Source organism: Labrus mixtus, chromosome 3 (assembly GCF_963584025.1).
Source record: "Labrus mixtus chromosome 3, fLabMix1.1, whole genome shotgun sequence".
NCBI lineage: Eukaryota > Metazoa > Chordata > Actinopteri > Labriformes > Labridae > Labrus > Labrus mixtus.
Window position 1 is genome coordinate 8,745,145 of NC_083614.1, and position 14,772 is coordinate 8,759,916.

Here is a 14,772-nt window from a genome sequence, read left to right on the forward strand (position 1 = left end):
GAAATCAGAAATCTATTATTCAAGTGATTTAGCACAACTGAGATTAAATTAAAAACAGGACATAAAAGCATCCCTTTTCTTTTCAAAACAAAGTCCCATAACAGCTCCTACTGTTATAAGGTAAGGAGCCCCTCCTGGTACAGAGATTACTTCTTTTTTTTTTATCAAGTCTGCATCATTAGACACACAGTCTGTCCCCCTGACTCCAGTTCTGTGTTGGACATGGGCTAATCAGGGCCAAAGAAGAGAGCTTACGAATCTCTTCCCCCGTCACATCTCCCCACCAATGTCTTCTCCACCGGACTCCAGTCAAAGGCAGCAGAGGCCATTAGGCGGCTCTGGACCTCCTTTTCTTTATAATTACACCCTCCTGGACTGACCGAGCACCAGCTAGCCCTCTGCTATTTGCGGTAATTAGTCCAGAATGTGAGCTGTCAACATGCAAAAAATCGTGCCAGTAGGTCCACAATGCCACAGCCACCCCCACTGTGTTCAACAACAAGCACCTAGCCTCGGCCACTGGAATGCATTAACTTTCCCCTCTCTCTTTTTTTCCCTCGGCGACTCATGTCAAATCCAGGTCCCTCAGAACAAAATCTTCATAATTAACTGGCAAATTTTAACATGATTGCTTGTGACACACCTACTCTGGTAATTATTGCTTTGAGGCCATGTGCTAATGAAATTAATGCATTCATTGCCCCAACAAATTAGCATAACTCATACAAATGGCCCACATTTGAAACCCCGTTGCAAAGAGGGAAGACAACAGGAAAAGAAGCATCAACAAGAAACAAAAAATGGCTGCCACATTAAACTGTGGACTGTAATGAGCATCGCTTGCTCAAAGTCCTAATGGTAAAATCTTTTTAATGTTAACCAAGGGTGATTGCAGCTATGCATTAAAGAGTGATAGCAGCACAGGACCAAATGATTATCACTATCATCATTACAGACGATGCTGATCTACATCTACATCTCTCTGTGGAGAAGTATTAAATGACCGTGCCACTGCAGACATTAAAATGTTATTATACTGATGCATTAACTTACTGCAGCAAAGTTCATATCAATACACAGCAACAACTTCGCTACAATAATTCTCTAAATGGCACAGCTGCCATTCACAGCATTCACCAGGCCACTGCCACTAACCCTGTTCATGGCTGTTTGGTCACTCAGTGGGATGTCTCTCAGACATTTACTGCTCCGCATTAATAATTGATGACCATCCCATCGGTACAATGGACCAAGACAAGTGTATCGGTCAGTTGGAGCTAGTGAGGAAGTGTAAGAATTGTCCCCTCTTAGGTAAAAGAACAGCAGAGATGGTTTTAATACCTGAAAACTTGTTTGCCTGCAGCAAAAAACTGACAGGGAAACAGAAAAAAATGGCTTCCCATAAAACACTGAGTTACATTATTACAATCAAGTGAGAGTTTTCAGCTTGGCCCAACAGCTCATGATACTTTTCAACAACCTCAAGATATATATGTGAGACCTCTTTTTGAAAAGCAGATAAATACTACAGCATTGGAAAAAAGTTTATTTTGGATTTGGACCATTGCCAGTGTTTCCCATTAATTAATTAGACTGTGGCGGCCGCCATGCTAGAGTCAGGGAATTATTATCAACTATAAGAACTTTTTTTTTCTAAGTACATTTAAAGTACAGTTTACCCCGTTAAATGTGATGTGTGGCTGCAGTAGCCTACACCGGAATGTGTGATTGTTTTTATGTCTGTTCCCTAAATTGGTCCGTACCTTGTTTACCTCCTGCAGAGTGTTACAATTCACAGCCGCTCGGAGCTTTTCAATCACTGCGCAGGTTTCGGAGTTTTTAAACACAATCAATCAAAGACGTTTGATCACCCTGTCAGACAAAGCAGCATAACTAGTTGTAAACCTAGATATCGAAATTCTAGCTGAATAGTCTTTTTGAACCTGCAAAACAACTTATGAAAGAGCAGAACAAATCCATTTCGCCTAAAGACGCCGCGCAGCTCCGCAGCTCACCTGTTGTCTTGAAAAACTGCACTTAAAGTTTACTTATGAGTCTAAACATTGGATCAGACCTTTTTTCAAGAGGCTCTCTTCCTCATTATGTCAAAAACGTGCATTTAAAGATAAAGGTGGGTCCGCGGACCACACTTGAGAGGCAGAGAGAGAGAGTTATACGGGCGAGCGAGAGTCCAGAATTGCGTATGTAAGTGGACGGACAAGAAACAAAAAGTTAAATTGATCATTACTCTACAGTTTACATGTTTACCAGACAAGTATGTGAACGACATTGCAGACTGCAGTCTCTGTAAACAGACTGATGGCGTCCAAACTGCTCACTGTGCGTCTGCACGTCACCCTCCCTGCTTATTAAAAACTATAAAAACTGGTCATAAACCACGTCTGAACGTTTTGATTTTGAAATGTTCTTAAATCGTTTGAGCTTCTGTTAATACTCTAAATATTTATAATACTGAACATTACGATTAATTTATAAAATATGCTTTTGCGCAGCAAACTGCATGACGTCATCAAATAGAAGCATGTTGTAGAGATGTGATCCAAATTTGGACAAGAGGCTGGAAAGGAGCGGTTATCATTACTGAAAGAGGAGTAGGAACAGTATGCCTGCTTGAGGGTCTCTATGGGCCAAGCCTAAAGCCATTTAACTTCCATGGGCATTGGATTTTATGTTTTGACAATTTGTGCACTGAAAGAGCACAAAATTGTTAGAAGAGAACAAAGTTTTTGATACATTTAACCTCTTAATTTTGCACAAAATTGATGCATCTAACTTTAAAATGTTCACATTTTTTCTCCCGGGGGTGCATGCCCCCGGACCCCCCTACAGGGTTCGGTGTCCCCCCACCACAGTCTCATGAAATCCTGTGGGAAACACTGATTGCATTATAAATTTGATACAGTATAAAATCACAGGATGTTTTGTTCTTCTGTCAACAGGAAGGTTGTGAATATGTTCAATACTTCGATACCACATGAATTCAAACAAAACATTCTCAGTTATTTTATTGATCCATTGTATCAAAAAGCACTGAATCTTTCAAAGAACTTCAGATCTCCAGTCTTTTTTTTTAACCAATTGCTGCAAAATCCAGTACTGAACCACTGACAACGTATTTCGTAAGGAATTACCCAATTTTAAGAACATAGGACTATATTTTTGTTGCCATACTATTAAAACAGGTTTCCATATTATTTGATATTTACTAGAATCATCTCCCAGTTAAAAATTCTGGTGTTGTGACAATCCTAGTCGACTGAAAGGAAGAATAATTTCCCTAAAGAAATCAGGAAATGCGTAATCTCTGTTTATTTACACTTTTTGTTTGGTCCTCATGAAGTCACCAAGAGTAAGTTATTTATGTTATCTTTGTTTCTCTGAAGTGACAGCTTCCTGTGTAAGCGGTTTCCAGGGGGCATTGTTTTTCTGACTGTCATCTGACCGCGGATTTCCTGTGTGGGCACTAAAAATGTTTTGCTATATTTCTGACCCAGAAATTAAACAGTGCTGATATCTTTGCTTGGTTTGGGTGGTGGTGTTATTTCATGCCATGAATTGAATCACGTTGTGTAACATATAGAACATTGTTCAGTAAGCTGTTTGACAGTGATGATGTCATGCAGGACCCTGTCTTTAGTGGATGAGAGATCCCTGGGAAGTGCTTTCTCATTCTGCCTTCAGCTGTTGCATTGTGAAATGACAAAGTTTGATTTGATTTGTTGTAAACACATGAATACCAGACAGACATCTGGAACTTCTCCTTTAAGTAAAGCAGGACAAATTCAACAATATGTAGGAGCGGCCAATGACTCACATTACAAGTAGGGCTGGGAATCTTTGGGTGTCTCACTATTTGATCCGATCAATTTCGATTCTTGGGATTACGATTTGAATCAGAATCTATATTCCACTCAAAACGATTCTGGATCCATAGATTCAAAATGTCTCTGAGCAACCCTGGTTCAGGTCTAAGATGTCAAATGCTTCCAAGGCATTGAAGCCAAATGGTGCATTAAAAAACAGTCTAAAACCAGTTTCTGTAGATGGCTGGTCAACATGAGTCTGGTTCTGCTCGAGGTTTCTGCCTCTTAGAGGAAGTCTTTCCTAACCATTGTAACTTTGATAAATGTAGCTTAGTGCTCATGATAGATTAATGTCGGCTCTTTGTAACAACGATGATGACATTATATAATATATAACAGAGGTCGTTCTGCTGCTCTTTTGAAAAATGTCTTGAGATAACATTTGTTATGAATTGGAGCTATACAAATAGAGAATGATTAATTACAAAAGTTTCTATCTTTTTTTTAATAAAAATGTATAAATATTCAAAATGATCAAAATACCATTTTAGTTTACATTTTCAGCAAATAAAAAAAACCCATTTCAGTTCAACTTTAAAAACCTGCAGATCCAAACAACACCAAGAGTTCATCTAATAGAGACATGTTACTATCTATGAAAGGAGAGGCCCCCCCCCCCCAGTGGACTCACTCGGCTCCAAATGGAGACAAACACAGTCAGTGGGGACTTCCTTTCAGACTAAATGTTTCATTTAACTTTCATCAGTGTGTGTCTCTGAATGTGTGCGTGATTTCATGTTTAAAATATCTTAAAATCCTCAAAGGTCGTTGTCAAGAGTAACTGTGACATTTCCTTCCCTCTCATGCATACACACAAGCACAGACGGCAAAGATCACATTTTCAACCCGCTGCCGTAGAGCAAACAATGAATAAAACACTCAGTCGCCAGCTTTTGATGCTTTGACCCACAGCACAAGCATGAATACATACAACACATCAACAGCATACTCTCTAATCTCAGATGGTTAGTAATGTGGACACCTTATCCAGCTTGCAACCCCATCTGTGATGACACATCAGCCCCACCGTTTCAGACGAAGAAAGCCACAAACACAAGACACAATGTGTTCATGGAGAATTTGCATTAGGAATGTACCACAGGAAGGCGTGATTAATTTCTGCTCATGAAATGAATACAGATTTTGTCATTACATGGCTTATATCCTTTGCCAAATATTGTAATGTTTCTCCCTTCTTCTCCACAGCGAGTGTTCTGCTGCAATAATAAGGAATAAAAGACAGCTTACAGCTCATAAGCAACACAACTGCTAGCAAATCAACTAAATCACAGAGCAAAACAAAGACCTGATTGCTCATTAGTATTATGGATCTGCTCTGCTTCAATCTGTTTTGTGAGATGCAGCCACTGTTTAATGACTTAAATGGTGTTTGTTTAAATGTGTTATGTACATTTCACGAAGGCAGATTAAAAGAATGAGACATCATCGAATGTCTCATTAAATCTTTTTAATCCTTCCTGAGGTCTCGTCTTTCTTACTTTATATCTTTCTTTGTGTCTGTGGGAGTTCTTTCCTTGCCAACATCACAACAGATTTGAAAGCCTCCTGAAGAAAATTGTGATTCATGATTTTGGCCTCATGAGTAAAAATCTGACTTACCTTAGCTTTGCAGACAATGCACTGCAGCTTGTCTTCACTCCCACATCCCTGTAAAGAAACAACATTTAAAAGACATTTAGTGACAGTCCACCATCAAAAAAAACAATTCAAAAGCAGATTTCGGAATAAAAAAAATAAGTGACGAACAAGAAGAAGTTATAGCTGTTTAGAACATGTGATAAAAGCCCATCTAGGGACGGCCATTGCAAAATATCTAAGGCTGTAGTGTTTAGCAACAGGTTACTTACACCATTTACAAATAAACATGAAATAAAATTAAATAAATAAAAGTCATCCTCAGACCAAAAGGTGCATTAGGTAATAATGCTTATGTAACTACAAAGCCTAAAGCCTGCTAAGTATGGTGGCCTTTAGCCCCAAAAAAACACTTTTTCTTTCCCTAAACGGTGCAAGTGCAGAAAATAATAATAACAAAGAAACAAAGATAATATAAAAATGAACATTTCACGAAACAACACATTTTCAGAAAGAAAAAACAAAGAAAACAGAAAGACTGTTCACAAATCATAGACAGAAAACCCAATACATCATAAACACAGCAAAGATTAAACATGACAGTATTTAAAGAAAAAGAAAAAACACAACATTACAAAAAAAGTCCACATTCAACACAACACTTAAGAAAAACATTTCACAAAACACAAGGATTGAAGAAAAACGCTCAAAGACACATCAAAGGGAAAAAAACATTGAATGAAAGTGAAATACACAAGAACATTTCATGAAACACAAAACTGTATCTCCACAAAAAAACTACCAAACCATCACGAGTGTTTTGTGTTTTCTACAATGTTGTTTCGTTTTGCACCTTCAGACCACCATAGACTCTCGTTATCAATAGTTTGGACATTTCCTGCATTAGTGGATGTTGTTTTAATGCATGCACTTAATGTTCCACTCGACATCACAGAAGTGCACATGAAACAAAAATAACATGTTGACAACAATCTTCAAGCCGGTGCTAACTATCTGGAGATGCCATTAACAAGAAAAAGCATTTGTACAAACACAAACTGCCAAAGCCACTGCTTATATGCATTGCATGTAGGAGCCCACTTTGATAGATGTTAATGGCATATAATTATAGAACACTGCTATTAGGCAATGTGATTTTATAAAGAGGACCATTGCCCCTGGCACTGTGGCCTGATTGCTGTGAGTGTTGGGCTAATGAATGTAAACCAAGTCTGTTTGCAGTGATGAGAATTATCAACCCATGAGAGAGAGACAGAGTAGGAGAGGACAAGAGGAGTGGGGGGGTGGGGGAGGGGGGGCTTTACTCACTCTTCACACCACTTGCAATTAAAGGGAAAATGTAAGCATGCACACTCACAGTCAAGGGCGTACTAGCTGTTGTCACACATGCACAAACCCACTAACATCACACTTGAAAAACACATCAAATCCATGTCAGCATATCAACTTGTCATTATGTTTTTCATCTGTTCACACTTTTGTAAACTCTCAAATCAGTGCTATATTTAGCTGCTAAGTTGTTAGCATTTTCCTCAGCTCTCTTCTCACTGCCTTTTTCCTACTACTATGTGTTTTATTTCTGATGGATGAGATCACAGCAGAATACTATTACCAGTAACTGCACTGGATTGAAACCAGCTGTAATAAAATGGAAAACATATTTATCTGTTGGGATAGCGAGTGTACAGCATTACTTTCCAAAAAGGTCTGCATCTTTGCTCTGTATCTTCTCAAGCCGTCGTTGGGTTAGGCAGTGAGACACACCAGGCCACAATCGGCTGGTGCGGTTCGAGCAATACAGTCCTGCCATGCCCTTGTACTTTGTGCTGCGAGGGGTTTCACCCCTTTAGGAATGCACTCCCTATAATGAGGGTCAGGGGTCAGAGTGCTGCCTCGCCTGGAGGCCAGGATCTCCAAGGCACACTCAGTCACTGACTCTGTCCCTATATTTAAATCCTGCCTCAGGACATGTTTTTCAAAGGGCATCTCCTAACTAGTTCCTGGTTACTAATTAGTTTTGCGCCGCGCTATTTGTCTTTGGGAACTTGGGAAGGAGAGGGCGGGGGGTACAAATGAGGCAGTCTAAAAAAAGATAGCGTATGGTTAGCCTCAGTGCAGATGATAATTGTTCAGATAGTCTGAACCTCTGCAGCGAACACACTCAAGTATGTATCAACAGTTGTGGAAATGAATGCCAGCGCTGTTTTGTTGTGTTGGATTCAGCGTGCCCGCTGTTTCGTGACAACATCTGTGTGACACTGTTGTGGTTCAAATTAAATAAAGCCGTTGAATTTAGCCTTTTGTGTTCAAGATGCTTTTAGGAGTGCTAACGGTGCATGCTATCACTCCCAGCTGGCTAGCTCTCTCTCTCTCTCTTTCTCTCCCGTAAGTCAAATCATTATTGGATTACATTTTCTGGCTTCATAAAATGCGGTTAAGAGGCACTTTAGACATATGTGCATGACCTCTTTTCCAGAGATGGCTATCAGAGCAAAAGTGACAGGTCAATTGCTGATTTCTGTTCTGTAAAAGGGAAAGGGGCTCCCTACCCTGAGCACTCTAAAAGGTCGCACACTCTCTCTCCCTCTCTGTCTGCCTCCCTCACACACAAAAAACTAAAGTAGTCTTGTAGCATCAGCACACGCTCTCAGCTGAGAGTGGGACTGTGTGTGTGTGTGTGTGTGTGTGTGTGTGTGTGTCTGCTTCATGAGTGCTAGCTTGTGTGTCTGTATATAATTGTATAGTGGGAAGACACACACTTAATGGAAGTGGCTCTTCACTCTGACAGCTGGGTGGTGCAGATGAAAGGTCTGCTGTAGCACGTTGTCTACCACTTGTGGAGTATCAAGAGACCAAAAGCTTACAGGAGTGAGCCACACTACAGAAAGCATTTCAACAGCAGACATTTTATCCTTGATTAATACACAATGACAGTATGTGATATTAACTAATGTATCTATTATGTACAGTGGATCACATTACAGATACAGAGGGTTCTGATACAGGATTAGACCTAAGATGTTATTATTTTCACTCAGTGTGAAATTCCAATTCGAGCAGACCCTTTGCAGAGTCATCATACAGATAATGTCCTTAAGTGCATACTGTAAGTTACACAGATTGATGGTATTTTCTGTTTGCCTGCTCTTTGTGCTCTCTGGACCTCCAGTCAAAGCTGCTCTTGGACAATGAAATGTTACCCTTCTGTGAAGCCAAGTGCAAGATGCAGATTTAAGACATGATTGCTAAAATAACTTCAGCAGAGTCAAATACATTATATCCAAAGTTTGGATCATTTTACTTATTTTCACTTGATACCAAAATCACCTCTTCATCAGTTCCTCCAGTTTTGATTTAAAGGGGAAATGTGTAAGATATCCACTGAACTAAATGATAAAGTGACCTTACTATATCATCAGACATTAAGGAAACATGCTATGTTGAAGTGCTGGCTTCTCTGACAACACAGCAGCCAGTATATACTTCTAAGTTCAGATTCTGGTCCTGAATGGTTTGTTTTTGTTTTTAACAGAGAAGGTAGGCAGTTTTAAGGCGCCCCCCACACAGCCGCCCCTCGGTTTGTCAGGCAAACTGGAAACCAACAGGTGTTGCAACGATGGAAGCAGGTAAGCGAACTGGTTCAGATAGAACTGATTCTCCCCGACCTAATAGCCTTGGCATTTTTCTAATAAGCAGAAAAGTGGTCAAACTAGGATCAATATTGGAGATGCTTTTTGAAAATGGAAGGTTTCAAGACCGATGCAGAGCTGGTTAAACACTGAAGCAGGGGAGACAGGGCTCTCCAATGTTTTGAATTTGGACTGCACTGCCAACTTTAAATCCTTCCCGTGTTAGAGTTGCATATTGCTCCTTTAAAAGAAACTTTCACTTACTTTGCAAGTAATTTAATTTTGTACAACGCACTATACTTAAAAAAACCAACCATATAAAAACCAAATCAAGGCACAACATGGCTCCCTATTGACAGTTATCTGTAGCTGCATCAACCTTTTTTCCTTTTTATTTTGGCATAAAGCTAAAAATACATATCCATATTGATAGTTGATATGGCAACTGTGTTACATAATAAATTATGTTTATTTATCCAGCAGACACCAATGTTTCAGGAAACCATTCATTTCTAAGTATATTATTTTCCCTCTCTTTCTGGCTAAGTACGGGTACATTATTCACCATTTGTCTTGCTCTGTTTTGGTCACCACCAACTCTTAAATAACACACTTAGTTCTTCACAACTAAATTCTCCAAACTCCAAACTGTTCTCAAGCAAGCCACTGGTTTTATCAGTCTGTTGTGGTAATATTTTGAAGGAGGTTCATCAATGCTTTCTTGTTGATGACCTTTGCTTGTTGCTAACGATGAGTTAGCCAAAAGCTTGTTTCTTGCTAGTTGGCCGTGAGGGTTCATAACAGTGAATGACGAAAAAAAGAAACAATGTAGGGCTGGTAGTAAAATGAGTTTGGTGACAAGTGTCTGTCCTGTTCATGAGAGTCGGTGGCCCTTTTGTTATTACACATAATTTGTTCTATTCAGTTCCATAAAAGCAGCTTTACCATGAAGGATATTGTTGGTTTTCTGTCCATGCAACATAAAACACCTCTGAAGTCCATCTTCTTGTCATGTGACGTATAAAAAAAAACTGCATGGAGAGGAACGTTTATGCCTATAACCGAGCTAAGATGTAAAAGTTGGCAGTTATTTACATTTCCAAATCAACACACCTTTTTGTTTTTTGGTTACTTATGGGAGAAGACTTAAAAAGAGGCAATTATACAGTTTTTACAAGTCTGGCTGAAGCAGCAGCAGCAGCGGTTGGCTGGAGATGAATGAAGTTAAGAGTAATTAGCACGAGGAACAATAAGCTTCATGATGTACAGGAAGAGAAATGTGAGCCACCTACATAAAACTAACACTTCATTAACTAAGACGAGTGTAAAGTGCTTCTCTGCAAGGGCAAAAACACCTTATCAGTGACTGCTGTATCAATACAACGATTTGACTCAAAGAGTGCTACAGATGTTAATGAGCAGTTATGCGTTTGGTGACAGGTGTCTGATGAACAATAGCTTCCTGGATTTCTTCCAGTCCATTATGAAGAACTCCTCACTGTTTCAGCCTCTATGTTCCAACTGCTTAACAATGACGCGTTATCATTGTTAGTAACCCTCATTAAAATTAATTGGTATTTCTATTTGAACAAGAGCTCATTACCTTAAGGCAAACAGCATTGTTTTGTCTCAATGACGAATGCTAACATTGCAGGCACATTTATTCAAGGTTAGAAATCCAACACAGACATTTTCCCTCCCTCACATCCTGACAAATGACTGATGAGAAAAAAGTAGTCACACTGAAATTCAAAATATCAATTTCTTGGTTTTTTTTTTACATAGAAAGACTATCTTACCCTCTGGATCCATGTGGACAGGCACACGTGATGGGCAAGTAAATTCTTGCAGTCACAGAAATTCCTGAGTGGGTCACTGGCTTTAAGTTCAACATCCCTGCATATAAAGCACTCTGACGTCTCTGCAGAAGAAGAGGAGAAGATGCAGGTTAGAAAATGTTATGATCTGTTTTAACATTGCATCAGAGGCTAATTGCAGATTCACTCTCTTACGGAAGTTGTTAATTGAATAAGAATTGCCACCTACACTGCGGTTTATTACCTATTATAGCTTTCATAACACACACAGTACTGCTCCCTTAAGCATTTTACCGTTGTTTTATTCCCAGTGGAATTATTACAGAGTAAATCTGTGCTTTAATTGAAGTGGTTTGACAGTAGGAATATACAAAAAACTATGGCTGCAGCTGTTTCAGATGTTATCGGCGTCTCCTGTGCTGCAGCAGCAAAATGTGAACCATCATTTAACAAAGTGGGTCGTACAGACGAACTACAGGCAATTTCAATTTGGACTCGTCCTGATGTTTGTTTCTGTTTAGAACCAGGCTAAAGTGAAGGGTTAAGAACTTTTAATCTGATGACATCCATATACTGTATCTTATTCTACCTTTACCACTGTTAAAAGCTGCTTGAACCCTGACTCATATCTCACAGTAAAATGAACAGTCTCAGATCAATTAGGGGCGGACATGGAAGGTGAGCAGAGGAATATATTGAGCGTTACCTGCCGGGTATGTGGTCTTAGCTCAGGGCCGGGGTTAGCCACAAGATTCATTCACGACCAGCATCTTTGATTCTAACCTCGCACGTCACTAGTATTGCTGTAAGTGATTTTCAAGCTAATTATTGGACAGTAGCTAGAAGCCAGATTTGTTGGTCTCATCCCATAAAAACATGCGTATGCAGCAGTAAGGGCTAGCTGTCATCTGCCTGGAGGATAAACTGCTGCCTCAGAAGCTCCTGTCTCTTTTGGGCCTCTGAATGTACCAGATCGCTTCAGGTGAAGATCTATCTTCAGATGGAAACATCTTATAATCAAAGGCTGCTTTTTAATGTAAGCCATCAGATTCTGTGTAAGCAGATTTTTAATACTGACCAAGCATATATCTCACCTTTCATTAATGTCTTTAAGACAAGCTGGGAAACAGGAAAGCAGGATAAACTTTTCTTTCCCCAACACCAACTTTAGTTTGGTCAAAAATCAGGCTTCTTTTTTTTTTGTTGAGTCTGTGTTGTGTCTTGCTGCCACATCCTTTACCTCCCTGTCCCTTACACCAACCACCTGGCCTTCTAATGGACATCAGCTCAGTGAGGTACTTTACAAAATGTGTGTCAGAATTAATCTTTTTGCTTCCTTTCCATCTGCCGGTCTAACATAATATCAGGTTTAGTTGGTTTTCACTCCTTGTCAAAATACTTAACATGTGTAGAAGAGGTTGAGGAGAATAATGGAGCCATGCCGACACTAACCTATAGAGTATGACAGTGTGGCTAACAGGCAGTGTGCGTGCTCCAACAGCCTGACCGAAAATATTTCCAAACTTACTGTGATGGCAGGTTCACCAATTATACCAACACGTCCTTTTTAACATTTCATCCCTCCAAATCTGAACTGCTTTTACCATCATTATGGCAAGCCCTGAGGCACTCTGGGGCTAAATAAGCGATGTACTGCTGCTGCTGCTGCTGGGAAAAATATAACGAGAAAACAACATTACAACAGAGATGTAAACAAACGGCGGCGTCAATCGTAGCTGAGCTGACACGTCTGCGTGATCTGTGACCTCCTTAATTAACTGTCAGAGGTGACAGTGTTCAGGAACATTTCACATGAAGGTGAGTGCTCGACCAACTGGCTGAAGTCAAACCCTCTACATGTTTTAGCAGCTAACAAAACTTACTCTGTGTAGCAGCAGCAGCAGCTACAGGCTGTGTTGTCTCCATGCAGAGTGATTCTTTACTGAAGCAAAGTTTGTTGTAGACAAGAGGCCGATCTCACAAAGGAAATTTACACACAAGAAATCTATTACAAGCTCTGTTGATTCTGCTTCTACAGTCTGAAAACAGCTTTAGTTGTGGGCGTCTGTCAGAGATGTTTTAATTCCCTGCAGCTCAGTATCAGGGAGATGAATCATAGAAAAGAAACAGAAGCCATGATCTCAACAGAAGCAGCGTTATTTGATGAGTTTCAAACACTGTACAGTGCAGCATACAGTAAACAAATGAGGAGAAATGCCAGATTGAGATAATTTAATTGTCCGTTGCATTGCTAACGACCTCATTAACTAAAGAATGATGGGAAATCAGCATGGTCCAGGCGAGGAACCGCCTGTGTGACAGCCATCTGGCTACAGTGGGGGGTGGGGTTGAGTGGGGGTTGGGGGATTGGTAAGTTAACACCACAGCCGTCATGAATTCCAAGCACAGGCCAAGAGCACCTCTAGACTGAAGATAGGATTGTTATTATACAAACTAATGTTCACCTGACATGTTCTCTGTCATTTGAGCTTGAAATGTTATCAACGTGACAAAATGAGACTGAACACAGAGCAAAAACGGGAACATTAGCCTGCTAATTAGTTGCACCTTATCAAGAATCCAAAACTCTCTCAAAGCATCTAAATCAGTGAGTTTCTCTTCATCCAATTGTTATCTCCTGATATTTTTAATTTCAACAAACTCTTTGAAGGAAAGGACAACGAGCTCGAGGATGGATTTACTGAATATTCACCTGACACTATTTCTAATTGTACATGATGATGTTCATGTACATGCAGAATTGTGCAACCAGGGGAGACTAGAGCATCATAAAGGGACTATTTCTACTGGTGCAAATTGAAAATCAACCTGAAAAAAAGAATCTGCAGCTTTTCAAAAACTCAACATTGAAGAGGTCTTAAATACCAACAAAGTGGGAACACTAGGTGTAAACACAGCATAGATATAATAAAAAAAAAAAAAAAAAAGACTTTTACAATTGAAATGTTGTAAGTCAAGCATTTGATGATTATTTTGTGACCTTGCTCTGTGAAAGGTGCTATACCAAGTTAGCTTTACTTCCACAGTGGCTACCTTGATGTTCTCTTTGTGACAGACTGACAGAAATGTTGATGTGCATAATCAGTGGAGTGCTAACTCAAACATGTACAAAATAAATTCTATAGTGTATATTATGTTCCATACAAAGCAGAGGGTAATAACTTTTGTACATACCGATGGACAAACTTCTGCATGAGCCAGCTGGCGACAGTGATTTGTACTCACTGCCCATTTTTCCCTCTTTGTTGTGGCTTTGAGACTACTTCTTCTCTTTCCTTCTGAACCCTCAAATTCCTGCTGTTTGTTCTACTTCCTGTTAACATTCCTCTGTGTTCTCCCACTGAGGTTATATGAGCAGCTGGAAAACTAATCTATGTGTCCAAATAGAAGTTTAGTAGTAAAGAACTAGACCTTCGATTACTGCACTCAATCTCAGCTGTATCCTGTGTTTTTGTTTTTGAGGAAGTGTTAAAGAAAAAAACAGCCAATCACAGCTGCACAGTGCAGGCACGTCAGAGCAGGAAGACACATGGTGAAGAAAAAAAGGAAACTTGGTGTATTTTTTATAAAGGCTGCCTATCAGAAGTTGTGAATCATTCGGGAATCGAAGGTCTTCAAACGGCAAAGAAGTGGATTCTATATGTGTTAGGAGCATACTTCTCTTTGTTTTATGTGAAAATAGATGAAGGCTGAAAATAAAACAGGAGCATGTAAGAGCAAAGACTGCTCTGCTAAAAACAACACTGTGTTGCAACAAGTAATCATGTATGCTCACTGCTGGGAAATGACGAAGCAATTTGAGGA

The 14,772-nt window shown here is 39.7% G+C and overlaps 1 protein-coding gene across 1 annotated transcript in view; it reads right to left on the bottom strand.

Moving 5' to 3' along the window:
* Positions 1-14,416, bottom strand: part of LOC132957753 (uncharacterized) — a 75,020-nt gene extending 60,604 nt beyond the window's left edge. The window contains exons 1-3 of the mRNA XM_061030599.1: positions 14,143-14,416; positions 10,930-11,051; positions 5,505-5,552 (exon numbers count right to left, since the gene is read on the bottom strand). Coding sequence (XP_060886582.1) covers positions 5,505-5,552; positions 10,930-11,051; positions 14,143-14,200 — 228 coding nt within the window. The 5' untranslated portion in view covers positions 14,201-14,416. The remainder of the gene's footprint in view (positions 1-5,504; positions 5,553-10,929; positions 11,052-14,142) is intronic.
* Between the last annotated feature and the right edge of the window lie 356 nt (positions 14,417-14,772).